Raw genomic sequence first — 26,785 nt, forward strand, 5'->3', positions numbered from 1 at the left:
CCCAGCACAGCTCCTGTTCCTCCTTCCCTGGCACTCCTCCCTTGGCCAAGCTTTGGAGCCAAATGTGGCTTCTCTGCTGTGGCGACCCCTCGGCTGCCATCACCCCTGCCCCCAGGACAAGCCTGAGCACATCAGACTCATGGAATGGGTTGGGAGGGACCTTAAAGCTCACCCAGTTCCAACCCCTCTGCCATGCCAACCTCCCACCAGCCCCCACCCAGCCTGGCAGGAAGGGGCATCCACAGGCTCCCTGCTCCGGTGTGCCCCCAGCCCCTCGTGCTACAAGAACTCAGACAGAGGCTTCCTGTCTTCATGGTTTTCATCTATTGTGAACCATAGAAATGTAAGCAAAATAATTTGATCTCTTCTGGGTTGGTTTTTGGTTTTTTTATAGAGAGATATAAATTAGAAGCAAATAAATAAGATGCAGAGGGTACACTGGGTGCTGCCACTCCAACAGCCACTCACTACTGCTAGGCTGGACACAGTCTGTAGCCTGTGGATGGGGAGGGAGGTGCTGGAGGGGAAGCTGTGGCCAGCAGGAGCTGAGGAACCTGATTGCAGAAGTGTCCTCTGTGCAGCCTGGGTGCTCCAGTTACCACTGACTCCAGGTTTGTTATTGCTCAGTGGCTTCACTGCGGAGCTGCCAGCCAGCCCGGGGCGGCTCTGAGCCCCCAGGAAGCAGAAGTCAGCGTGGTGGAAGTGGTGAGGAGCAGGAGAAGACACCAAAAAGGAGATCAGAGCTTCACAGAACAGGTGGAGTTGGAAGGGACCTTAAAGCTCACCCAGTGCCAACCCCCTGCCATGGGCAGGGACACCTCCCCCCAGCCCAGGCTGCTCAGGGCCTCATCCAGCCTGGCCCTGAACACCTCCAGGGAGGAGGCAGCCACAGCCTCCCTGAGCAGCCTGTGCCAGGCTCTCCCTACCCTGACAGACTGAAGAACTTCCTCCTCCAGTCCTGATCTGGCAGGGCAATGTGGGCACCTGGCTCTCCCTGCTGCTCTCTGGCCAAGCAGATCTCACCCCTGGGGTCCTGCCAGCTTTGGTGCTGGGATGTGTGCCCCCTGCCCGGGTGCCAGCGCCCCAGGGCTGCCCACGCCTGGTCCTCACCGATCATCGGCCAGGCTCGCTCCGCTCCTCCCGGTGGGGCCAGGGCCGTGGCAAGGTGGTGGAACACAGGAGGGCTGAGCAGGAGGCAGGACAGTGCCCCCTGGCCAGGGCTTCAGGCTGCTTTAATGATGACCTGAAACTGCTCCTTGGAGAGAACAGTCAGGAGGGAGAAGGTATGGAGCCAGGCACCAGGCTGTGCCAGGGCACTGCCCCTCAGTTCCCCCTAACGGCGAAGGCACAGGGCTGGAGGGCTGGGAGACCCAGGCCCAGGGCTGCACACCAGGGAGGCCCCACCCAGCTGGCACTGTGGCATCTCTCCCCTCCCCTCCTGCCTGGAGTAGGGCAGAGCTCTGTGCCAGCCCAGCACTGAGGTCCAGGTGCCCACCAGCCCCGGCCTGTGTTAATATGGGGTGGGAGAGAGCTGGCACTGGGCCCCCCGGAGCATTCCTGGTGTGCAGAGCCCAGGGCTGGTCTTTGCCCTGTGCCTGCCTGGCATCCCCACCCTCGGGGAGGCCTTTCCTCCCTCCAGAGATGGGTGCAGGAAAACCAAACCAAACCTCACTGCAATCACTCTCACAAAGCATCTCTGTGTTAAGGACAAGTCCAAAGCCTGGCCTAACCCTGGCAGATCACCGAGAGTCTGCTCCAAAGCTGCTGCACAGAACGAAAATGAAGTCACAAAACCAAAAGGTCATCAGCTGGAGGCTTCTGGCCTGGTGGAACCGGGGGGAGTGGGCACTGCAGGAGCTCCTGAGAGCCCCCAGAGCCCCCGGGGGTGGTTTTCTGAGCAGGATGTGGAGGCTGTCTCCTTTGTGTCCATCTCTGCAGGAACCTGAACCAGGAGCAAGGGTTTTTTGTTGCTTTTTTTCTTTTTTTTCTTAAAAAAATAATTCCATCAAGTCCAGAGAGGAGTGGGGAAGGAAAACCCAGGGCAGAACAAAAGCAAGGCTCCAGAGCTCACACAGCTGCACAGCATCCCCCAGGGAGAGCATCTTTGGGTGTCCTGGCCCAGGACAGCCAAGGAGCTGGCAGAGAAGAGGCAGCAGCTCCTGGTAGCAAGAAACAGGCTGCCAAGGAGCCAGCCCCAGGTGAGCTCCCTTGGTAGCTGCTGAAAGAGCCACCCCTGACAACAGGGAAGAGGGGAGAAGGGAGAAGAAGAGGGGAGGAGGAGGAGAAGAAGAAGAAGAGGGGAGGAGGAGGAGAAGAAGAAGAAGAGGGGAGGAGGAGGAGAAGAAGAAGAAGAGGGGAGGAGGAGGAGAAGAAGAAGAAGAAGAGGGGAGGAGGAGGAGAAGAAGAAGAAGAGGGGAGGAGGAGGAGAAGAAGAAGAAGAGGGGAGGAGGAGAGGGGAGGGAAGGGCTGCTTGGACTCTGTGCATACAAAACTGGGTTCGGGGTCCCTGGTTGGATTTGCTGTTGGAGCTGTGCCTGGCCCAGCTCTGTGTGCTGCTCTCGGGGGCAGGAGCAGGGCGCTGCCAGCCTGCCCTTGCTGCCCCTGTGTGCCCCAGGGCATGGGGCTGGCCGTGTCAGAAGATGTCAGGACACCTGCTCCAGTCCTGCTTGTCCTTGGCCTCCCAGTAGCCTCCCTTGTAGACGCAGATCAGCTCCCCGGTGACGGCGTCCACCTTGCGCTCGAACCACTGCGGGATGTAGCCCTCGTAGTCCTTCCCTGGGGGAGCAACAGGCTGTGAGGACTGCCAGGGCCCCAGACCCACCCCAAACCCAGGGTCTCAGGGCTGTTTGGGCTGGGAAAGCCCTCCGAGAGCATCCAGTCCAACCACCAACCCAGCACCACCATGGCCACCAAACCACGGCCCCAGGTGGCATGGCCACAGGGTTCTGGAACACCTCCAGCCATGGGGACTCCACCACCTCCCTGGGCAGCCTCTGCCAGGCCCTGACCACTCCTGCAGCAAAGAAATTGTTCCTCACCTACAACCTAACCCTCCCCTGGCACAACTCCAGGCCATTTCCTCTCCTATCACCTGAGACTAGGGAGAACCCAACCCCCACCTGGCTGCAGCCTCCTCTCAGGGAGCTGCAGAGAGCAATGAGGTCTCCCTCAGCCTCCTCTGCTCCAGCCTGGACAGCCCCAGTTATAGCATCACAGAGTGGGTTGGGCTGGAAGGGAGCTCCAGAGCTCATCCAGACCAAACCCCTGCACTCAGCAGGGACATCCTCCACTGGAGCAGGCTGCCCAGAGCCCTCTCCAGCTCTCCAGGGCTAGAGCCCCAACCACCTCCCAGGGCAGCCTGCTGCAGTGTTCCAGCAGCCTCCTGGGGCAGAACTTGTTCCTCACATCCAATCTCAATCTGCTCTGCTCTCCCTTCAAACCATTGCCCCTGGGGCTGTACCTGCAGGCCTTGGGGAACAGTCCCTCTGCAGCCTCCCTGCAGCCCCCTTCAGGTACTGGAAGGCTGCTCTGAGGTCTCCCTGGAGCCTTCTCTTCCCCCAGCTCCCTCAGCCTGCCCCATAGCAGAGCTGTTTCCTGAACTGCTCCTCCCCAGACCTCCTCTCCAGACCTGCTTCAGCTCCCTTGAGTCCCTCACCTCTTCCCCACCTCCAAACACTTCCACTGTCCCTTCTCCACCCCCTCTACCCAGCAGGGTTGTTTTTCCCTTCCCCACATCCCCCCTCCCCCTACAGCCAGGGGTCGCCGTCCGGAGCACCTCACCCTCCTCCAGGGCTTCCACGGCCTCGGCCTCCCTCCTCCTGCGCACCGCTCGCTGCTTCTCCTCCAGCCGCTGCTTCTCCACGTTGGCCTCGTCCCAGCGGCCGCTCTCCATCAGCCTCTGGTCGGGTCGCAGCCGGCTGTCGGTGGGGGCCACCCGCTCCTCAGGCTCGTTCAGCGTCAGCGCCAGCTCCGAGAAGAAGTACATGTGCTCGGCGTTCTCCCTGCCCGGCACGGCACGGCACGGCTCAGCACCCGGCCCCCAGCACCAGCTCCGAGAAGCACATGTGCTCGGCGTTCTCCCTGCCCGGCACGGCACGGCCCGGCACGGCTCAGCCCGGCTCAGCACCCGGCCCCCAGCTCAGCACCCAGCCCCCAGCACCAGCTCCGAGAAGCACATGTGCTCGGCGTTCTCCCTGCCCGGCCCGGCCCGGCACGGCACGGCCCGGCTCAGCCCCCGGCCCCCAGCCCGCCCCGGGGGCGCACTCACGGGAGGGGGGTACTTCTTCCAGAGGACCTTTGGGGTCAGGGTCTGGTAGACAGTCTTCTGCTTGCCCTCGGTGCTGGCACCGCCCTGGCTGCTCTGCACGATCCTGGAGCACTCCATCCGCTCGTCCCAGGTGCCAGACATGACGTAGTGAGCCTTGCCCTCGGCGTCGCTCACCACCCCCGCTCACCTGCGGCGACAGAGGGCTCTGCTGGCCCCTGCGAGCGCCCGGGGGGGTGCAGGAGGGCACAACAGCCCCCGGGTGCCCCAGCTGGAGCCGGGCACTGCGTGTCCTCAGCCGAGCCCAGCACAGGGCGCCCTGAGCGCCGCTGGGGCTCCAGCCCGGCAAAGCCCTCCCGGTGCTGCACCTCCGGCACAGCCTCTGCTTGGAGGTCCCCCCCAGCCCTCCCTGGCGGCCCCCACGGCACAGCTCCTTCCCCCCAGGCTGGGGCTCACCCTGGCTGAAGCACTGGGAGCCCTCGAGCCCATCTCAGGCCCCACCCCACGCCAGGGCAGCCTGCTGGGCGCTCACCTTGCGGGGCACATCCCTGGAGAAGTAGCTGTAGGGGGTAAATTTCAGCTGGCATTTATCTTTTGACTTATGGTTAACAATCTCAATCTCACCAGACTGGATGGAAGACAGAACCACAGCGAGTGAGAGGCTTGGCAGGGAGACAAAGCAGGCATCAGTCGCAGCGCGGGCACCGAGCACCACCCCCGCCCCAGGGCCCACCGGCGGCAGGGCAGGGCCCAGCCCGGGCATCACCACCCTCGGCAAGAGCCTCCTCTGGCCCCTGCCAGCTTCCCAGGGGGGTAGGAGCAGGGTGGGGACACCCCAGGAAGGTAGAGCCCTCCCAGCACCCCCCGTGCCAGGGCAGCTCCGTCGCCCTGGAGCGGCTGGCACCGACCTGGTCAATCCAGAGCTTGCCCACGATGATGTTGTGGACGGTGGAGGTGACCTTCCTCCAGACATAGTGATTGCCACTGGAGTGGAACTCGAGGTGGATGGCTCCTGTGGAGAGAGGGGGACCCCCAGCTCAGCGAGGGCCACGGCTGGGGAGAGCTGGGGGCGCCCTGCCCCAGGGCACACAGCCCCCCTGGCACCATGACGTGCACAACCCCAGAGCCAACCTCAACCCCCAGCTGCCACACTGCAGATTCTGCTGCAGCCAGGGAGCTGGAGGCCTTCTGCCCTGCTTCCAGCCCACCAGCAGCACTGCTGGGTGCTGCCAGCTGCACTCCCAGCACCATGACACAGCTCTGGGGCCGGCCCCAGCCACGCTGCCCAGCCCAGGCAGCAGACAAAGGAGGCACTGGAAGGAGCCTGCCAGGCAGAGGGGGAATGCCAGCAGCAAGCTGCCCTTGAAGCCCTGGGCAAGGAGGAGCTGCTGGGCACGGAGGAGCTGCTGGGCACGGAGGAGCTGCTGGGCAAGGAGGAGCTGCTGGGCACGGAGGCTGCTTCCAGAGCAAGGCCCTCTGCTGCTGGCAGCATTCCCATCCCCAGGGCACCCAGGTCGTGGGGCTGGCTGCAATCAGGAGCTCGGGGGGGATTCACCGAGCTCTGGGGTCCTGCAGGAGCAGCAGGGGGAGGGAGGCAAGGCCCAGGGCCCCTGGCACAGGTCACCTACCCAGGGGCATGATGGAGAGGTATTTGCCCCGGAACTTGCTGGCGATGGTGATCTCCTGCCACAGCGTCCAGCCCCGCCGCGAGTAGACGTGGTGGGCAGCTGCTGGGGGGTGGTGGCTCACCTGGCAGACAGGAGGGACACTCTGTAAGGTCACAGCCACCAGCACCAGCCAGTGCCCCATGGCAGCTGAGGATGCTTCTCCTGGGCATCTCCCCACGAGCTCCCACAGCAGCACAGGGAGGTGCAGGGAGCTACTGCCAGGACCTTCCAGAGCTCCTTGGCAAAGCCTCATCCATGAGGTCTTAACCTGAGCAACTGCTCTGGTGAGATGGTGCTGTGCTGGCACTCATGGCAGGGCCCTGCTCCCCAGGGAGTCACAGAGTGCCTTGGGCTGGGAGGGAGCCCCCAGGGGCATCCTGGCCAAGCCCTGCAGGCAGCAGGGACAGCTCCAGCCGCAGCAGGCTGCACAGGGACACAGCCAGGCTGAGCCTGGATGTCTCCAGGCATGGAGCCTCAAGCCCAGCCCTGGGCAGCCTGTCCCAGTGTCTCCCCAGCCTCCCTGTGCACAACTTCCTCCTGCTGTCCAACCTGAGCCTGCCCTGCTCCAGTTCCCAACCCTTGCTCCTTGTGCTCTCCCCACAGCCCCTCCTGAGCAGTCCCTGCCCAGCCTGCAGCTCCCCTGCAGATGTTGCAGTGCAGCTCTGGGCTCTCCCTGCAGCCTTCTCTCCTCCCCAGCCCAGCCCCAGCTCTCCCAGCCTGTGCCCATAGCCCTCTGCTCGTCTTGGTGCCTCCTCTGGACCTTCTCCATCAGGTCCAGGTCTCTCTTGTGTCCCACAGCTGGACACAGCCCTGCAGGTGAGGTCTGCCCAGAGCAGAGGGGCAGGATCCCTCTCTCCATCCCTGGGCAGTGCCCATTGCTGGCTCCCCACCCCAGCCACACTGGGCTGGCAGTGCTGTTAGTTACAGGCTGAGCACCCTCCAGCTGGTGGATTACAAAGGTGAGCAGAGCCAAAAGCTCTCTGTGAAATCCTCTTTGGGTAACTGGATTTCAGGCACAGGATTACCAGTGCCAGGCTGAGCAGCACAGCAGCAGCCAAGGGAAGCCCAGAGCAGGGGCAGGGGCTGGGGCTCTGTTTCCCAGTCATGGAATCACAGGGGTGGCTCAGAGATCAACTCCAACCTCCCCACCATGGCCAGGGATACCTCACACCAGCCCAGCTTGCTCAAAGCCTCATCCAGCCTGGCCTGGAACACCCCCAGGGTGGAGGCAGTGTCCAGCTCTGGGCTCCCCAGTGCTAGAGGGACAGAGACCTGCTGGGGAGAGCCCAACAGAGGCTGTGAGGATGAGGAAGGGCCTGGAACAGCTCTGCTGAGGAGAAAGGCTGAGAGCCCTGGGGCTGCTGAGTCTGGAGAGGAGGAGGCTGAGAGGGGACCTGATCAATGCTATCAATGTCTGAGGGGTGGGGGTCAGGAGGAAGGTGCCAGGCTCTGGCTGGTGGTGCCCAGCACAAGGAACCACAGGGATGAGCTGGGACCCAGGAGGCTCCTCCTGAGCATGAGGAGAAAGTTGTTTGGTGTGAGGGTGCTGGAGCCTGGAGCAGGCTGCCCAGAGAGGTTGTGGAGTCTGCTCTGGAGCCTTCCCAGCCCCCCCTGGCTGTGCCCCTGGGTGCCCTGCCCTGGCAGGGGCTGGATGCCCTCTGGAGCTCCCCTCCATGCTGTGATTCCCTCAGGGCTGCTCTCTGCTGCCCTGCCCCAGCTGCTGACCTGCTCGCAGAGGGAGCGGAACCCCAGCTCCTCCAGCCGGTCCAGCTCGTAAGTTTCCCCCAGCAGGGGGTTGAAGGGCTTGGCCGTGCGGTGCACGGTGGTGGAGTAGGAGGAGACGGAGAAGGCAGCCACGAAGCACATCTGCTCGGTGGAGCTCTCGCACTTCACTGCCTTGTCCAGCAGCTCGTGGTACTCCAGGTCCTCCGTCAGCCTCTGCAGCATGGAGAGAGGCTCGTTGAAGTTCACCTGCAGGGCAACAAGCAGAGGTTGGCAGAGCAGGAGAGGTGCCAGCTGGGCACAGCACCCCTCGGCCCCCTTCCCCCAGCCCTGTGCCCTGCTAAGCACCAGAACCCTGCACGTTTGGTTCTCCAGCCTGTGCCCCAGCCCTGGAGCCATCCAAGCTCAGCCTGGCTGTGTCCCTGTGCAGCCTGCCCCAGCTGCAGCTGCCCCTGCTGCCTGCAGCCCTTGGACAGGATGCCCTTGGGGGTGCCCTGCAGCCCAGTGCCAGCTGTGATCTGTGAATCACAGAGCCCCACTGTAACCCAACCACCACCAGAGGAGCTGGCAGCAGGGGTGGGCACCAGGCTGAGCATTTCCAGAGCAGGGCTGGGACAGCAGGTCCCTGCCCCTGGGCAGGGCAGGGGGAGTCCCAGCCCCTCAGCCCCGGGGTGCTGTGCAAGCTGAGCACTGCTCCCAGGGCGCTGTGGTGCACAGGGAAAGGATCAATCTCCTCCCTGCAGGCCCCAGCAGCTGCTGGCATTTCACTTCCTCAGCTTATTGCTGTACCCAGCAGGCCTTTACCAGAAGCTGCTGGTGCTGCAGGATAGCTGCCAGGTGGTGCTGGGCTGTGCTGGTGCCTCAGAATAGCACAGAGAGACCAACTCCCCCCTCTGACTCACAGGTGCCAGGCACTCATCCAGTGCCAGCCCCCTGCCATGGGCAGGGACACCTCCCACCAGCCCAGGTTGCTCAGGGCCTCATCCAGCCTGGCCCTGAGCACCCCCAGGCAGGAGGCAGCCACAGCCTCCCTGGGCAGCCTGTGCCAGAGGCTCAGCAGCCTCACACTGAGCAACTTCTGCCTCAGCTCCACTCTGACCCTGCTCTGCCTCAGCTCCACTCTGACCCTGCTCTGCCTCAGCTCCAAACCCTTCCCCTGGGCCTGGCTCAGACCCCCTCAGCAGAAGTCTCTCTGCAGCCTTCCTGCAGGCTCCCTTCAGGTGCTGGCAGCAGCTCTGAGGTGCCCCTGGAGCCTTCTCCTCTGCAGGCTGCACAGCCCCAGCTCCCTCAGCCTGTGCTCCCAGCAGAGCTGCTCCAGCCCTGGCAGCATCTCTGTGGCCTCCTCTGGGCTCTCTCCACAGCTCTGAGTCCTTCTCCTGCTGGGGACCCAGAGCTGGAGGCAGGGCTGGAGGTGAGGTCTGAGCAGAGCCCAGGGGCAGAATCTCCTCTGCTGCCCTCTGCCCACCCTGCTCTGGCTGCAGCCAGCACTCAGCTGCCTGAGGGCTGCAGGAGGCACTGCTGGCTCCTGGGGAGCTGCTCAGCACCCAGCACCCCCAGGGCTCTTTCTGCAGGGCTGCTCTCAGCCCCCTCTGCACCCAGCCAGGATTTGTGCCTGGGCTTGGCCTGAGCCAGCTGCAGGCCCTTGCCCTGTGGCCTGCTGACCCTCCTGCAGCTGGCACTGGCCACACTGCTCCAGCCTGCCAGGACCCTTCTGGGTGCCATCCCTGCCCTCAGGTGAGTACCTCCCAACCCATGAGCTGTGCCTAACCCTCATGGCCAGTGTCCAGCACCCCCCTCCCTGCCAGCCCCTGGCAGCTGGGCCAGGCCCACTTACAGGCATGGGGATCTTGGAGAGCTCTTTGCCAATGCAGTTCTTCATGATGCTCCAGAGGTTAAGGCTGTAGTTGGGTTTGTCAGGGATCCGAGTCCTCCTCCTCCTCTTGGGCAGGAGATCTTTGCAGGTGGACTCATTGTAGCTGCTCTGATTTGAGCTTTCAAAGACCTGCAGAAGCAACAGGAGAAAACCAAACCTGAGCTGGCAGCTCCTGGGAGCAGCAACCAGAGCTCAGGAGATGTTCTGTGCACTTAGAACCAGGGAATGGTCTGGGTTAGCAAGGACCTTAAAGATTCCAGCCCCCTGCCAGGGGCAGGGACACCTCCCCCCAGCCCAGCAGCTCAGGGCCTCATCCAGCCTGGCCCTGAACACCTCCAGGCAGGAGGCAGCCACAGCCTCCCTGGGCAGCCTGTGCCAGGCTCTTCCCAGCCTCACTGCCAAGGATTTCCTCCTCATCTCCAGTCCCAGTCTGTCCTCCTCCAGCTACAATCCATTGTTCCTCATCCTGGCACTCCCAGCCCCTGTCAGAAGTCCCTCCCCAGCTCTCCTGGAGCCCCTTCAGGGGCATCACTGGCAGCTGCCCCCCAGCACTGTCCTGCTCCCCCGAGGCTGCTGCTGTAGCACAGCTCAGATGCTCTTCCTGCTCAGCTCACGGAGCAGCCAGAGTGCTCCATCCTGGAGCTGTGGAGCCAGAGTGCCTCCAGCCACCTCCATTGCTCCTGCTCCTCTGCCCTGTTTCATCCCAGCAGGACCCTCCCTACCCCCTACCCAACTCACACTGTCCTCCAGGGTCCAGTCCTCAGGGTGGCCCTCGCTGGCCCCGCTCAGGTTGCTGCCCGAACGCCTGCAGGGAAGGAAGCAGCAGCTGCTGAGGGCTGCTCCCTGCTCCCCCTGCCCTCCCAGCGGGTCCCAGCTGCCTGCCAGAGGCTGCCCTGGGCCAGGGGCTCCTACCTGTGGTGCTTGGGGTCTGCAGTTACAGTGATGAAGGCTGGTGCATCCTCCATGGCATCGAAGTACTCTGTCTCCTCATCTTCATCACTGGCCTCTCCTTTGGCTGACTGCACACTCCCTGTGGGCACAAAGGTGCTGCTGGTGCCCTCTGGAACCCAGCCAGCATGAAGCCCCTCCTCCTCCTGCTGCATCCCTGCCTTGACAGCTTCACCTCCTCCTCCTCTCCACCCACTCCCTGACCAGGAGATGCCCTACCAATTCCCAGCTCTAAAAGCAAGGCTGTGCCCTGGCAGGTGCCCTGCTCCCCGCTGCGGGCACCCACAGCCTCCCTGCACCCCCAGACATGCCAGCAGGCTGCTAGAGGCAGACACACAGGGGGCTGTCCCCTCCTGTCCTGTCCCAACAGGCTCTGCTCAAACTCTGCCCCCAGCTTTCTGGTCAAAGCCTTCCAGCACTGCAAGGCCACCAGAAGGTCTCCCTGGAGCCTTCTCCTCTCCAGGCTGAACAACCCCAACCCTCCCAGCCTGGTCTCCCAGCAGAGGGCTTCCAGCCCTGCCAGCGCCGCCGTGGGCCCCCCAGGCCCCATGTCTGCAGTCAGAGAGGTGCTGCAGGTGCAGCCCCAGGCAGGGAGCCGCAGCCAGCCAGGGATGGTGGTGGCGCAGGACCCAGAGAGGAGGGAGCCTCGGGGCACCGCAGGGGCTCTGCTCACCCTTGGCGGTGCTGGGGCCGCCGGAGGGGGCGGGGGGAAGGCCGGGGGCCCCTCGGCAGGCCCTCTCCAGGCTGTTGTGCTGCTTGGCTAACTGCTCGATGGTCTCCTCCAGGCGGATGCGCTGCTCCCGCTCATGCTGCAGCGCTCGCTGCCAGCGCCGGCTGTGGCTCTCGGCCAGCTCCAGGAAATCTCGGCAGGCCTGCGGGCAGGGGAGGCAGGGGGCGAGGCTCAGCTCCTGGCACGGCCCTCCCAGCAGCAGCTGCCCACCCACCCAGCACTGCCACGCCGCACTGCCACGGCCACGCCACGCTGCCACGGCCACGCCACGCTGCCACGCCACGCTGCCACGCCACACTGCCACGCCACACTGCCACGGCCACGCCACGCTGCCACGGCCACACCGCGCTGCCACGGCCACGCCACGCTGCCACGCCACACTGCCACGCCGCAATGCCACGGCCACGCTGCCACGGCCACGCTGCCACGGCCACGCCGCACTGCCACGGCCACGCCACGCTGCCAGACCGCGCTGCCACGCCACGCTGCCACACCACGGCCACGCTGCCAGACCGCGCTGCCAGACCGCGCTGCCAGACCGCGCTGCCAGACCGCGCTGCCAGACCGCGCTGCCACGCTGCAATGCCACTGCCACACCGCGCTGCCACGGCTGCAAGCCATCTCCACAGCTCCTCTGACACCGCACGGCTTGGGCCGGGAGGGAGCTCAGAGCTCCTCTGACGCCGAGCTGTGTGCTGCAGGGCACTCACTGCAGGGCAGGGATGGCATCCAGAAGGGTCCTGGCAGGCTGGAGCAGTGTGGCCAGTGCCAGCTGCAGGAGGGTCAGCAGGCCACAGGGCAAGGGCCTGCAGCTGGCTCAGGCCAAGCCCAGGCACAAATCCTGGCTGGGTGCAGAGGGGGCTGAGAGCAGCCCTGCAGAAAGAGCCTTGGGGGTGCTGGGTGCTGAGCAGCTCCCCAGGAGCCAGCAGAGCCTCCTGCAGCCCTCAGGCAGCTGTGTGCTGGCTGCAGCCAGAGCAGGGTGGGCAGAGGGCAGCAGAGGAGATTCTGCCCCTGGGCTCTGCTCAGACCTCACCTCCAGCCCTGGCACAGGCTGCCCAGGGAGGCTGTGGCTGCCTCTTCCCTGGAGGTGCTCCAGGCCAGGCAGGATGAGTCCTGGAGCAGCCTGGGCTGGTGGGAGCTGTCCCTGCCCTTGGCAGGGGGGTGGCACTGGGTGATCTTGAAGGTCCCTTCCAAGCCAACCCATTCCAGGCAGCTATGAATCTGCTCCTCAGCCAGACCCTTCCTCTGCCTGGAGCACAAGGAGCAGTTCACCACCCAGGAGGGACAGGAGACAAAGCAGCCACCAGCTGTGCTCAATCATCTCCTTTTCACTGGTGAATGACAGAGGAGGAGCTGAGCTCCATTCAGCAGGGCCCCAGCCCCTGGCTGCTCGAGTGCTGCCTTCCTTCCTGTGCTCATCAGAAGCCTGGGACACAGCTGCGCTGCTGACACTGCACCGCAGCCTCCCCGGGGAGGGCAAGTCCTGAGCCTCTGGGGCCGAGCACATCCCCCAGGCGCCAGACTCAGCATCCAGAGCAGGGAGGTAGCCCAGGAGTCTGCCCCAGGGGGGTTCCTTGACCTCAAGCCCCACTGCAGTGCTGCCCGGTGGGATGCAGCTGGACAGCTAGCTGCAGGTCAGCAGTGCCCAGGGAGCCAAGGAAGCCACCAGCAGCCCTGCCTGGACCAGCAATGTGTGGCCAGCAGGAGCAGGGCACCACTGAACTGCTGCAGTTTCTTCCTTCCTCTTGTCTTGTCCAGGCCCCCAGGAACTCCTTGGGCTCAGGAGCCTGCAAAGCACAGAGCCCACAGCACGAGGGGGGCTCCACTGCCAGCCCCCTGGAGACCTGACCCTGGCTCTGGTGTCCTGGGAGAGCTCTGTCCTGCACAGGGCTCTCCCACAGAAGAGTTAATGATGCTCCTGCTGGCCTCTCTCCTCGCCTGCTGGAGCCCTCTCTGCAGGCTGGAGGAGCAGCTGTGCCCAGCACAGGGCGGGCAGCCCTGCTGGCAGCAAGCAGCTGGCATTGCCCATGGGCAGCTCCGACCCTGGGAGCTGGAGGAAGCTGCTTGGGCCCTCGTGTGGAGCCTCTGCAAAGAGCTCTGCTGGGCCAGGTGCTGCAGCTGCCCTTAGCAGCTCTCCTCCATCCTACCCACCCCCTGGTGCCACAATGTCCAGGGCACGTCCAGGGCAGTGCTGCCACCTCAGTGCCTTCTTCCCTGACAGATGCTGGGGGAAGGAGCCAGAGGGAGCAGCTGGCTGCACAGAATTGGTTTGGATGGAAGAGACCTTTCAGCTCATCCAGCCCAAGCCTTACCCCAGCACTGCCAGGGCACCACCACCCCATGGCCCTCAGCACCACATCCACACAGCTCTGAAACCCCTCCAGGATGGGGACTCCATCCAGGCCCCAGGCAGCCTGGGCCAGGCCTGGGTAACCCTCAAGGGGAAGAAATTGTTCCTCCTGTCCAACCTGAACCTCCCCTGGGGCAACCTGAGGCCATCTCCTCTTGTGCTGTGGAAGAAGAGCCCAACCCCCCCTGGCTGCAGCCTCCTCTCAGGAGCTGCAGAGAGCAGTGAGGTCTCCCTCAGCCTCCTTTCCTCCAGGCTGAACACCCCCAGCCCCCTCAGCTGCTCCTCCCCAGCCCTGCTCTCCAGACCCTGCCCCAGCTCTGTTGCCCTTCTCTGGCCCCGCTCCAGCCCTCAGTGTCCTTCTTGGAGTGAGTGGCACAAAACTGACCTCAGGACCCAAGGTGTGGCCACAGCAGTGCCCAGTCCAGGGGCACCAGCCCTGCTGTGGTCCTGCTGCCCACTGTATTGCAGACACATGCCAGGTACCCTCTTAGCCACCTGGGCACACCCTGGTTGATCTTCAGCCTCCTGGCAGCCAGCACCCCCAGCTCCTTTCCCACTGGGCAGTTTCCATCCTCATCCTCCTGGACAAAAGGTGAGCACAACCTCGTGCCCCTCGAGGCAGAGCCCTAGCAGACATTAACCCAGTGCCCTCCCCAGCCTCCCTTCCTGCCCCATGGTGCCAACAAGCAGCAGGCACCGAGCTGGCAGCTGCCAGAGGAGCAGAGGACCTTGTGGCAGGACTCAGCTGTGTGGCAGAGCAGGGATGGGACACTGCTGACGGTGCAGCCCCCGGCTCAGCCCTCCCACACCCAGCCCCCTGCTGAGCCAGCAGCCCCCCGGGCACAAAGCTGCAGCCTCCACCCCCAAGCTGCGATGGGAACCTGGCCAAGCACCAGCAGGGCAGAGCTGGCAGAGGCTGCTGGTGGCAGACCTGGCCCCATCCTGAAGCCATGGAGGCACTGAGTGCCTTGGCTGGGAAGGGACCTTCAGGCTCACCCAGACCAACCCTCCTGCAGCCAGCAGGGTCAGCTGCAGCTGCAGGCTGAGCACAGCCCCAGACAACCTGAGCTGCACTGCTGCCAGCCATGGGGCAGCTCCACCTCTCTGGGCAGCCTGGGCTCAAACCACCACTCCTTCTCCTGTCCCAACAGGGCCTGCTCCAAACTCTGTCCCCAGCTTTCTGCTCAGCCCTTTCAGCACTGCAAGGCCACCAGAAGGTCACCCTGGAGCCTTCTCTTCTCCACCACCCCAGCTCCAGGCTCCACCACCCTCATCTCACATGACACTGTGAGGAGAGCTCCAGTTAAGGAGTCTGAAGCCTCCTGGGCTTGGGACAATGAGGAGGAGGCAGAGGAGGAAGGCAAGGAGGAGGAGAGGAAGAGGTGAGAAGCCCCAGGGCATGGTGAGGATACAGCAGGTCTGCAAGAGGAAGCAGCAGCAGGCACCGAGGCCACACAGGAGGGCTGAGCACCCACACCTGTGGTATCACCTGGCTGGGAGGACTCAGCAACAATGGGAGGTTATGAAGATGATGATGGGAGCTGGAGGAAGGCCCAGTCTGGATAGCTCTGCTCAGAGATGCCTTCACACTCCTAGCTAAAGAAGCCATAAAGGACAGACCAGAGAAGAAGCTGCTGCAGCTGCTCCCAACACAGGGGCTGGGCTCCCCCTCTCCAACCTTCTGGGCCCCTCAGCCCCTCTCTGGCAGCTGCCCAGACAGGGGCAGGCCCCAGGGTGATTCCCACCGCCCTCCACCACCTCCCCCAGGGAACAGCCAAGTCCCCACCAAGTTCTTTACCTGGGGGCGCAGCGCATCCGCAGCAGCCAGCGCCGGGACACGCAGAGCCCTGGCTGCAGCCTGCTGCTCCTGGCAGGATTAGGCTTGGCTTGCAGATTTAATCCCGGGGCTGGGGCTTTTCTGGGTCGCTGACATGGTTCTCCCCGGGCCAATTAACGGCCGCCCTGAGCGCCGTTAATTAACGCAGCAAGCTCCTCCCGCACTGCCAGCGCCGCCGGAACCACCCCGGGGAGGGTCCCTGCCCCACCGCCGGCGTTCGGCTCCCGTTGTGGGGAGCAGAGCATCTGCCTGGGGCTGCTGAGGGCAATCCCTGCTGCTCAGGAAGCAAATCCAGGGCTGGAAGCTGCAGCTCGCTCGCTGCAGAGCCAGAATTAACCCTGAGCTGTAAGGATGCACGGAGCAGAGAGCTGCTCCAGCTCCAGCGGCTGGGCTGGAAAGTGCCTGGGGGGCTCCAGGAGAGCTGGGGAGGGACTTGTGACAAGGGCTGGGAGTGACAGGATGAGGGACAATGGATTCATAGATTAACAGAATGGGTTGGGTTGGAAGGGACCTTAAAGACCACCCAGTGCCAACCCCCTGCCAGGGCCAGGGACACCTCCCACCAGCACAGGCTGCTCAGGGCCTCATCCAGCCTGGCCCTGAACACCTCCAGGGAGGAAACATCCACAGCCTCCCTGGGCAGCCTGTGCCAGGGTCTGCCCAGCCTCACCCTCAAGAATTTCCTCATCTCCAGTCTCAATCTGCCCTCCTCCAGCTTCAATCCATTGTCCCCCATCCTGGCACTCCCAGCCCTTGTCACAGCTCATTCTGGCTGCCCAGGACCCCAGGACAGCCTGGAGTGCCCTCCTGGCACCCTGCAGGTCTCCAAATAAAGCAAGTGAGCAGCTCTAACCCTCACCTCCAGCACTCTGCCCCTCCACAGCCCCATCTGAGTGCCCACCAGCACACTGCTCCCCAGCCAGGTGCCACTCAGCATCTCCAAGAGCCCAGCATGGTCACAGGGAGAGGCTGACTGCTCCTCCAGGCACCAGGGCATGGCACAAAGCCAGCCCACAACTGCTCCTGGGGCAGGGCCTGGCCCCAAAGGGCTCCACGGAGAGAAATGCTGCCAGGGCTGGAGGATGCAGCCTCTGGTGTGCTGCTGAGCATCTCAGAGAGGCTGAAGGGAGCGGCCCAGGGCTGCCTTCCTGGGAGGAGCAGCAGCACAAGGCTGCTGTCCATCCCCTGCCAGTGCAAGCTCTGAGTGCTGCACATCAACCTCCTCCCTGCAGGTTCAGAGGGGGGGAGGGCCCTCGTGGCTGCTGTCTCACTCCAGAGGGGTCTGTTCCCATGGGAAAGGGTGAGGGTGCCAAAGCAGGGGCTGGCACCCTCTGTGTGATGGGCTCGGGGGGACACCAGCACAGTGGCCTCTTGAAGAGCTAGAGATGGAGTCCTTCAGGACTCCTGCTGCAGGCCAGGGCTCCCAGGGCTCCCTGCCCACTCAGCATCTTCAGCACAGCCCCACACCCTGCCCTGGCTCCTCCACCACTCTCCTTGCCCATGCTGCACCAGCCCAGCTGAGCCTTCCTCCAACTCTGCTCCTCAGAATCAAAGAACCACAGCATGGGCTGGGTTGGAAGGGACCCTGAAGGCTATCCAGTTCCAGACCCCTGCCATGGGCAGGGACACCTCCCACCAGCACAGGCTGCTCAAGGCCTCATCCAGCCTGGCCCTGAACCCCTCCAGAGCTGAGCTGTCCACACTTCTTTGGGCAGTGTCTCAGCACCCTCATGGCAAAGAAATCCTCTGTGGTAGAGAAACCTTGAGGCAAGACACCAATGAGCCCAGGAGTGATGCATGCTCCAGCCCAGGCCCTGCTGCTCTCCATGCCTCAGGGAAGCACAGAGCCAGCTCAGCCACCTCCAAGCCTGGCTGCAGCCATCCCCATCCACATTCCCAGCACCACCCACAGCCCTGCAGGCTCTTCCTGAGGCCCAAGCTGGCTCCCTCAGCGCAGCCACGCAGCCCTGCTGCTGAGTGGTGAGGCAGGAGCTCTCCCTGCAAGAGGTCAGCCCAGTGCTCCTCACCTCTGCTCCTCTAATCCTTTCAAACTGCTGTTCCTTACTCTCTCATCCCTCCCACTCCTCCCCTGCAGCAGACGGGGACCTGCCCTTCGGCCCCTGCCCCTCGCTGCTGCTCCCAGGCTGCTGATCCAGAGCCTCTGGGTCCCACCAAGGCTGAGCTGTGCCAGGAGCCTCCCCCCGTGCAGGGTTACCTGGGATCCTGGGGCAGGGCTGGCAGCAGAGGGAGCAGCCGGCTGGCTGCTGGGCTTCAGCGGCAGCACTGCCACCCTCCGTGCCCAGGGCCACAGGGGCGCTGCACCTCCTGCTCTGCCTCTGCCCAGCCCTTCCCCTGGCAGCCCTCCCCCAGGGGCAGCCCGAGCTGCCTTCTCCTCCCCCTCCCGGGAGAGGGCTGAGGCAGGCAGGAGGTGACCTCCCCCCCGAGCTCCTGCATCTCCGCGGCTGTTGGTTTCCTCCTCCTCCCCTGCTGCCGCCGGCTCCGGCCGCGTTTGCATAATCAGATCACAGGCAGCTGGATGGGAACCGCCCGCACCGCCCTGGGGCAGCCGGCCCTGGGGGCAGCCAGCCCTGGGGCATCTATTCCCAGAGCATCCAGCCCTGGAGCACTCAATCCTGAGCATCCCCCTCTGGGGCATCCCTCCCTGGAGCAGGCTGCCCAGAGAGGTTGTGGAGTCTCCTTCTCTGGAGCCTTCCCAGCCCTGCCTGGAGGTTCTGTGCCACCTGTGCTGGGTTCTCTGCTCCTGCTCTGGCAGGGGGGTTGGACTCAACACCCAGCTCCTTCCACACCACAGCCTCTCCCTTTCAGAACCATCTCCAGACTCAGCCAAGAGCTGAAGCACAAAAGGATGCTGTTAAAAGCAGGGCTCTGCTGTCCACCCAAACCCAGCCCTGCTCCCTGCCTGGTCCCTCTCACCTGCTGTGTTTTGGCCAAGCCATACTGCTGCTGGCTTTCACCCTGCACAGTATTTTCCATGCCATCCCAGCCTCCAGACAGCCTCACTCAAGCTTCTACCACATCACAACCACCACAACCTCCTCTCTCTTCAGCCTGGACACAGCAAATAATTGTTCTGCTCATCCCCTCCCAAAAGGCTGCTGGAGAAATCAGAGAACCACAGCAGGGCAGGGGCTGGAAGGGAGCTCCAGAGAGCAGCCAGTCCAACCCCTGCCAGGGCAGGGCACCCAGAGCAGGGCACCCAGGAGCACAGCCGGGGGGCTGGGAAGGCTCCAGAGCAGACTCCACAACCTCTCTGGGCAGCCTGCTCCAGGCTCCAGCACCCTCACACCAAACAACTTTCTCCTCACGCTCAGGAGGAGCCTCCTGGGTCCCAGCTCATCCCTGTGGTTCCTTGTGCTGTCCCTGGGCACCACCAGCCAGAGCCTGACACCTTCCTCCTGACCCCCACCCCTCAGACGTTGATAGCATTGATCAGGTCCCCTCTCAGCCTTCTCCTCTCCAGACTCAGCAGCCCCAGGGCTCTCAGCCTTTCTCCTCAGCAGAGCTGTTCCAGGCCCTTCATCATCCTCACTGCCTCTGTTGGACTCTTCCCAGCAGGTCTCTGTCCCTCTGGAACTGGAGAACCCCAAAACTGTTGGATACAGCACTCCAGGAGTGGTCTCAGCAGGGCAGAGTCCAGCAGCTCCCAGCTGTGCCCAGCAGTTCCCTGCCCACACCCCATCACCACTCGTGCCACGCTGCCACCCTGCTCCATAGCCTCCCCTCAGCTCTCCATGGGCAGAGCCCTGCATGAGCCCCCCAGCTGCTCCACAGCACCAGGCACCACCTCAGGAAGCACTTTCCCCTCCACAGCTAAAAATCCTGCGAGCAGGGGCAGGGAGGGGGCTGTGCCTGGGGGGATGCTGGGAGCACAGAGCTCCCCAGTGCCCTCCAGCCCCTGCTCTGGGCTCTGAGGATGCTTCCCAAGCTCACAAAGCAACAGACAACCTCCTGTGGCTGAGGGCTGGGACACCATGGGGACAGCACTGCTCCAGTCACAATTCCCCCAGCTCTGCCTTCATCTATTATTCCAGCTCTGGTGGGCTTTGGGCTTTATCCCTCCCCCTTTCAATATTCAATTCAGTTTTGCTCTCCTTCCCCCTGCCCAGAGCTCCATGGGGGAAATAAGGCTCCCCAGGAAGGGAGGCAGCTCTTCACTGCCATGGAGGCAGCCCCACAGCCCGAGCAGAAGCTGTCCCAAGAACAGGCAGAAAGCACCGCGGGGAGCAGCACAAGGCAGGGAGCAGTCCCAGTGCCAGCAGCAACCTCCAGCTGCCTGGGCTGGGAGAGCACAGCCAGCACCAGGCAGCGCCGGGCCCCCGAGGGGGTTAAATCCCCAGCTCGTGTCAGGCAAGAGAAGCTTCATGGAAGCCAGAGAGGATGAGAGCCATGGGGGGGACGTGGGTCTGCACCTGCAGCAGCCACGGGCCCTAGGTTGCTGTGCCAGCCAGAAAGTCATCCCCTAGAAAAGCCCAGCCCGAGCCCCCCAGCCCGAGCCCCCCAGCCCTGCCTTTTCCCCCTTCCCACCACCACCGGAGAGCAGCCTCCGCGGAAGGCAGCGCTGCGGTGATGGTGCCGGTGCCAGCCCCGCCTCGGGGCTTCCCCACGCCCCCGCCCCGCTCCCCGAGCTGCCCCTTCCCAACCCGGCAGCCCCTCACGGCAGCCGGCAGCCAGCCCCCGGCCGCGCCCCGCACCGGCGCCCGCCGGGGAAGGAGGGGGCCGGGGGCCAGGAGGCGGCGGGGCCGGGGGGGTCCGGGGGCACTCACGTTGATCATAGCATTGGAGGTGATGCGGAAGAGCGTGGCGCGCTCGGTCACCGCCTTGATCTTCTCGCCGCTCTCGGCCGGCAGCCGCAGGCTCTCCAGCTCGCTGAGGGAGCGCTGCAGGGCGGCGCCGTGCTTGGCGATCAGCTCATTGCAGGTGCTCAGGTCCTCCAGCTTCCCCGAGAGGCTCTTCAGCGTGCCCTGCAGCTCGCCCTTGTCCGACTGCGCGGCGGGCTCCTCGTCGCCAGAGTCATCTGCCAGGGGAGGGATGGAGGAAGAATGGTTTCCATGGCTACCCCCTGCCCGCCAGCGCGGGGGGCACCGCGACCTCCCGCCTGCCAGCGGCTCCAGGGGTCGGTGTCAGCGGGGGTCGCCCCCCGGCCCGGGGCCGAAGCCTGGCGGTGCGCAGAGATTGCGACCCACGGCCCCCGGGACGCACCTGGAGGGTGCTCGGGGCTGTCGCTGGGACGCGGCTCGGAGGGGGTAAAAGGCTACGTGGCACTGGGAGCGGGGGGGCATAGGTCAAGGCTCTCCCCTCCACAGCAGGCACGGAGTCAAGGTGCCCTGCACCCGGGCTCCGCTAAGGGCAGGAGAAAGTGCTTCACCCAAGGGAGAGGTCACGAAGCTCAGGCAGAGCAACAGCCTTCACCCACAACCATCATCACACCCCCGGGGGGGCAGAAAACTCCTCCCTCAGCAGCTCAGGTACGGCAGAGATGGTTATGCCTGCAGCTCCGGGAGACCCAGAGATTCAGCCCCCAAAGCCAGCAGCAAGTGTGAGGCAATTCTCCAGCTCCTCCCAGCACTGCCCGGGGGCAGGTGGAGCAGCCCCCACAGAGCAAGCACTGAAAGGGACAGCAGAGAGGTCCTGCACGAGGTCTGCCTCATCTTTGTGTCTGGGGTTCAGCCAAGGTCCCTCTGGGGACACACAACAGCCATGAAGGAGCAGAGCAGGGAGCAGCCCCTTGCCCTTTCCTCTCCCTCAAGCAGCTGCTTTGGGATTCAAGAGAGATGGGGACCAGCAAAACCTGTCCCCAGCTTCCCTGCCAGACCTGGGGGAGCTTGGGGAAAGAGAGACACAACACAAGAGAGACCTGGACCTGCTGGGAGGGTCCAGAGGAGGCCCCCAAGATGAGCAGAGGGCAGAGAAGCTCTGCCATGGGCACAGGCTGGGAGAGCTGGGGCTGGGCAGCCTGGAGGAGAGAAGGCTGCAGGGAGACCCCAGAGCTGCACTGCAATATCTGCAAGGGGGCTACAGGCTGGGCAGGGAGCTGTAGAGGGCAGGGAGGTCTCCCCTCAGCTTCCTCCTCTCCAGGCAGCATATCCCCAGCCCCTTCCCCATCTTTGCTGCCCTTCTGCTGAACTGCTCCAGCCCCTCAGTGTCCTTCTTGCAGACAGGAGCCCAAACCTGACCCCAGGATTTAAGGTGTGACCTCCCCAATGCCCCCTAACCCTAACCCCAGACCCCCTAACCCTAACCCCAGTCCTTGCCCCACTCCTGCTGGCCACAGCAGCTGGCAGAAGCCAGCCACAGCAGCTCAGCTTTCATTGCAGACCCAAGCCAGGTATCTCCCAGCACCACTGATGTCAGGAAACACCCCCAGCTCTGGGGGACTCAAGGAGGGAAGCCAAGTCTGCAGTTGCTGTGCTGGCAGACATCAGCAACACTTCCTGAAGATCATTGGAGCTGCTTACAGAGACAGCCAGAACAGTGCCAAGCTGAGGGAAGCCTCTCCCTGCCTGGCCCCAGGCAGCATTTAACCCCCAGATCCCTCCCCCATTTCCTCCCAGGACAAAACACCTGGCCAGCAGGGCTGGGGAGGTTCTGCTGCCCCTCTGCTCAGGCCACCCCTGCAATGCTGGGTCCAGTTCTGGGCTCCCCAGCTCCAGAGGGACAGAGACCTGCTGGGGAGAGTCCAACAGAGGCTGTGAGGATGAGGAAGGGCCTGGAACAGCTCTGCTGAGGAGAAAGGCTGAGAGCCCTGGGGCTGCTGAGTCTGGAGAGGAGGAGGCTGAGAGGGGACCTGATCAATGCTATCAATGTCTGAGGGGTGGGGGTCAGGAGGAAGGTGCCAGGCTCTGGCTGGTGGTGCCCAGCACAAGGAACCACAGGGATGAGCTGGGACCCAGAAGGCTCCTCCTGAGCATGAGGAGAAAGTTGTTTGGTGTGAGGGTGCTGGAGCCTGGAGCAGGCTGCCCAGAGAGGTTGTGGAGTCTGCTCTGGAGCCTTCCCAGCCCCCCTGGCTGTGCCTCTGGGTGCCCTGCCCTGGCAGGGGCTGGGCTGGATGCACTCTGGGGGTCCCTTCCATCCCCTGCCCTGCTGTGATGGCCAGAGCAGAGCCCTGGGGCTGTCGGAACTCCTGGCTCCTGGGGGTGCTCTGTTTCCCAGAGCAAAGCCTGGATCAAGCTGCAGGCTCAGGCTGGGGACCTTGGCCCTTGGCTGGGGGAGGACACAGCCAGCAGGGTGTGGGATGGGCTCCGTCCCCTCCCGGCCGTGGCTGCAGGCTGTGTGCTGATCCTGCCCAGCTGGAGGCAGCAGCAGGGACACTCTGTGCCCCATCTCTTTACATCAGAATTACATAAAGGCCTCAAAGCCCAGGAATAAAAGAGGGGGGGGGAGGGAGCTGGGTCAGCCCACACCAGTTGTGATGCTGCTGGTTCAGGCTAAGAGCTGAACATCCCTCTGCACCTCCCTGCTGCCCCACAGCTGCTCTCATGGCCATGGGGCTGGGCAGCAGGATGGAACCCTCAGCACACCTCCCTCCACCCCCAGCTCTCCCACCCCCCTCACCCTGCCTCTGAACCTGCAGCCCCAGACAAGAGGAGCGCTGGCCCAGGTCATGCTTCTGGGACTCAGGGTGAAAAAGAAATCTCTGAAGCAGCAGAGCTGGCTGCAAGCAGCTGAAAGCAAAGCACAGGGAGAAGGAAACAGAAGGGATGGCTGAAAGTGAACCAGAGCAAGCCAAAGGAGACACAAAGCTGCCCAGGAGCAGCCCTGCCAGCCCAGCACTGCTCTGTGCTTCAGGACCCACAGCCAAGGCTGAAACACCTCCCAGTGCTGAAATCCCTGAACCCAGCAGGGAGGGGCTGGAAGGGACCCCTGGAGCTCACCCTGCCCAAGCCCTGCTCCAGCAGGGCTCCCACAGCAGCTTGTCCAGGAGCACAGTGCCCAGGGGGGGTTGGAAGCTCTCCACACCAGCAGACTCCACAACCTCTCTGGGCAGCCTGCTCCAGGCTCCAGCAGCCTCACACCAAACAACTTTCTCCTCCTCTTCAGATGCAACCTCCTGGGTGCCAGTCTGTGCCCTCTGCCCCTTGCCCTGTCCCTGGGCACCACTGAGCAGAGCCTGGCCCCAGCCTCTTGCCCCCCACAGCTCCTTTAGCTCTTGCTGAGCATTGCTCAGCTCCCCTCTGGGGCTGCTCTGCTGCAGGCTCTCAGCCCCAGGGCTCTCAGCCTTGGTGCTCCCAGAGCTGCTCCAGGCCCCTCAGCAGCTTCCTGGCTCTCCCCTGGGCTCTCCCCAGCAGTTCCCTGGCTCTCTCAAGTTGGGCAGCCCAGAAGCCCCTGCACACCCCCAGCACCCCTCCAGCCGAGCCCCCCTGGCTCCCCACCTCACTGTTTAGCCTTGCAGGGCACCTCTGAGTGCCTCTGTTGTGAGCTGTATTTGCAGGGCACTGGCATGAAGCAGTTGCCATAGGAACAGCCTCATGGTAAGCTGGGGAGATTATTTTTGGAGCTGTGCTGCTCTTTAATCTGTGTCAACCAGCTCGGCAGCCACCAGCCCCTGAGCCTCCTGGGGCTTGCTCCTCAGCCTGCAGAGCAGCACCAGCCCTCAGCACCCAGAGCAGCCTCTCACAGGGAGGCAGAAGCTCCCTCAGTGCCTCCCTTCTCTGCCTCTAAGGCTTCCCTCAGCTCCACTTCCCCTTGTTGCCAATCTCTCCAGAGCTGGTGGGGAAGATGCAGGCTGGCAGCACAGGGCAGGTGCTGGTGGCAGGTCAGGGCTTGGCCCTGCAGCTCCTGGGGACATTCAGGGGCATGGTGGCCACCAAGGCACAGCCATGCAGCCCCAAGCCCACCCCTAAACCAGGCCACGCTGCACACCCACTCCTGAACCACCAGGGAAGACCCAGAGCCACCCCAGGGTGCTGCTGCTCCTGGCCAGGCCACCCCTGGATAAGCTGAGCTGGGAAGGGAATCACAGAGACATGGTGGGGGGGAGAGGGTGGAAGGGACTTCCAGAGAGCATCCAGCCCAACCCCCTGCCAGAGCAGGGGCACCCAGGAACACATCCAGGGGGGTTGGAAAGGCTCCAGACAAGGAGACTGCACAACCTCTGCAGGGCTCCAGCCCCCTCAGCACTCACCCTGCCACAGCAGCCCAGCACACAGCTGGCCCCCACCCACCCAACCTCAGGATGCTGAAGCTGCTGAACCTCAGGATGCTGAAGCTGCTGAACCTCAGGATGCTGAAGCTGCTGAACCTCAGGATGCTGAAGCTGCTGAACCTCAGGATGCTGAAGGGATCCTGCAGGAAGCTGCAGAGAGACTTCTGCTGAGGGGGTCTGAGCCAGACCCAGGGGAATGGTTTGGAGCTGAGGCTGAGCAGGGTTAGAGTGGAGCTGAGGCAGAAGTTGCTCAGTGTGAGGCTGCTGAGCCTCTGGCACAGGCTGCCCAGGGAGGCTGTGGCTGCCTCCTGCCTGGGAGTGCTCAGGGCCAGGCTGGATGAGGCCTTGGGGCACCCAAGTGTAGCCGAGAGCTGTCCCTGCAGGCAGGGAGGTTGCAGCAGATGCTCTCTGAGGTCCCTTCCAACCTGAGCCACTCTCTGCAAGCTCATCCCTGTTTCTCCAGCACTCCCAGGAGGATTCCCAGAGCAGCACTCAGGCTGCTTGCAGCCCTCTGTGAGCACAATTTTCGTTGGGGCCATTTCACTGCCTGCTGAAGCTGAGTTACATAAAGCTGTGATGTGTGTGCAGCTCTCCTGTGCCCCTCCTGTCCTTGCATCACCCAGCCAGGGAAGCAGCTCCAAAGGAAAGCCAAAGAGGCCACAGAGGCCAACCTAGATTTGGAGGGGGGGGAAGCTTTTTTGTTTGTTTTTTGGTCATCTGAAGCCTGTAAATCCTCAATGCCTGAATTCTGAGCTGACCTATTTGCAGCTCTCCTTCCCATGCCTTTTTTTTCTGCAGAAGGAAATTCCATTTGGCTAAAATAAGTCATTGTGAAGAGATGCTGGAGAGCAGGATGGGGATGGGCTGAGCAGGGGGGGCTGAGCAGGAGGGGCTGAGCAGGAGGGGCTGAGCAGGGTCATCAGGCAGAGGCTGACACTCAGGCCCTGCTCTGCAGAGCCCCCTCCTCAGCACACAGTGAAAACAAGACAGGGTCAGAGTCTGGAAGCTCCATTTACACTGAAGGATCAAACCCCAGCAGGGAGGGCTTGGAAGGGACCCCTGGAGCTCACCCAGTCCAAGCCCTGCTCCAGCAGGGCACCCACAGCAGCTTGCCCAGGAGCACAGTGCCCAGGAGGGGCTGGGAAGGCTCCAGAGCAGACTCCACAACCTCTCTGGGCAGCCTGCTCCAGGCTCCAGCACCCTCACACCAAACAACTTTCTCCTCATGCTCAGGAGGAGCCTCCTGGGTCCCAGCTCATCCCTGTGGTTCCTTGTGCTGTCCCTGGGCACCACCAGCCAGAGCCTGGCACCCCCCTCCTGACCCCCACCCCTCAGACATTGATAGACATTGATCAGGTCCCCTCTCAGCCTTCTCCTCTCCAGACTCAGCAGCCCCAGGGCTCTCAGCCTTTCTCCTCAGCAGAGCTGTTCCAGGCCCTTCCTCATCCTCACAGCCTCCTCTGGAGCCTCTCCATCAGGTCCAGGTCTGTCTTGTGTCCCACAGCTGGACACAGCCCTGCAGGTGAGGTCTGCCCAGAGCAGAGGGGCAGGATCCCTCTCTCCATCCCTGGCTCCTCTCCAGCTTCTCCCCCACCACAGCCACACTGGGCTGGCAGTGCTGCCCCCAAACCCAGCTGGGAGCAGGACACCCAACCCAGAGAGCTCTGCCCTGAGCCAGGCTCTCAGCAGAGCCAACGCAGAAGCCAGCCACAGGAATCCTCCCATTTCACCTCAGCTGAACAACAAATCAGCTTCCAACCCCCCTCCAAACCTCTCTCAAGCCAAAGGAGCCAGAGCCAGGCACTGCATAAACCTCCACCCCACCCCAGCAGCCCATCTGATGCCCACCAGCCCTGCCCCGAGATGCCTTCCCACTATGCCAGCACCCCCCGTAGGTCCACAGAGAGCATCTTCCCTCTTTCCCTGCCTCCCGGGGCTCCTGCGAAGGGGTCAAACACCCTCCCGACCCTGCGGAGGCTCCCGGGCAGGGCAGCCCCTGCCTCGCTCCTCACCGAGCGCAGGGCTGGCAGGGGAGCGCCCGCGGGGCAGGCTGCGGGGGCAGGAGGGTGCCAGGAGGGTGCCAGGAGGGTGCCAGGAAGGCCACTAACCCTTGTGCAATTTATTCAGACAGGCGGCGGTGCAGAAGGAGCGGAGGGGTCCCGGCTCCCAGCAGCCCCTCCCCTTCATCCCCACAGCGGAGGGCTCTGCCCTACATGGTGTGAGCTCGAGGG

General features: G+C 63.6%; 1 protein-coding gene across 1 annotated transcript; it reads right to left on the bottom strand.

Annotated features, from left to right (window-relative positions):
- Positions 1-305: 305 nt before the first annotated feature.
- Positions 306-26,756, bottom strand: LOC137453015 (oxysterol-binding protein 2-like). Its single transcript, XM_068161918.1, has 13 exons — positions 26,663-26,756; positions 20,176-20,426; positions 11,148-11,346; positions 10,439-10,556; positions 10,265-10,331; positions 9,488-9,655; positions 7,657-7,902; positions 5,893-6,013; positions 5,173-5,276; positions 4,793-4,892; positions 4,268-4,449; positions 3,781-3,997; positions 306-2,775 (listed from the first exon to the last, which is right to left on the bottom strand). The coding sequence occupies exons 1-13, from the start codon at positions 26,739-26,741 to the stop codon at positions 2,633-2,635; spliced, it is 1,995 nt and encodes a 664-aa protein (XP_068018019.1). The 5' UTR covers positions 26,742-26,756; the 3' UTR covers positions 306-2,632.
- Between the last annotated feature and the right edge of the window lie 29 nt (positions 26,757-26,785).

Source organism: Melanerpes formicivorus, unplaced genomic scaffold (genome assembly GCF_026170545.1).
Source record: "Melanerpes formicivorus ecotype bairdi unplaced genomic scaffold, bMelFor1.0.p_v2 SCAF_60, whole genome shotgun sequence".
Lineage (NCBI taxonomy): Eukaryota > Metazoa > Chordata > Aves > Piciformes > Picidae > Melanerpes > Melanerpes formicivorus.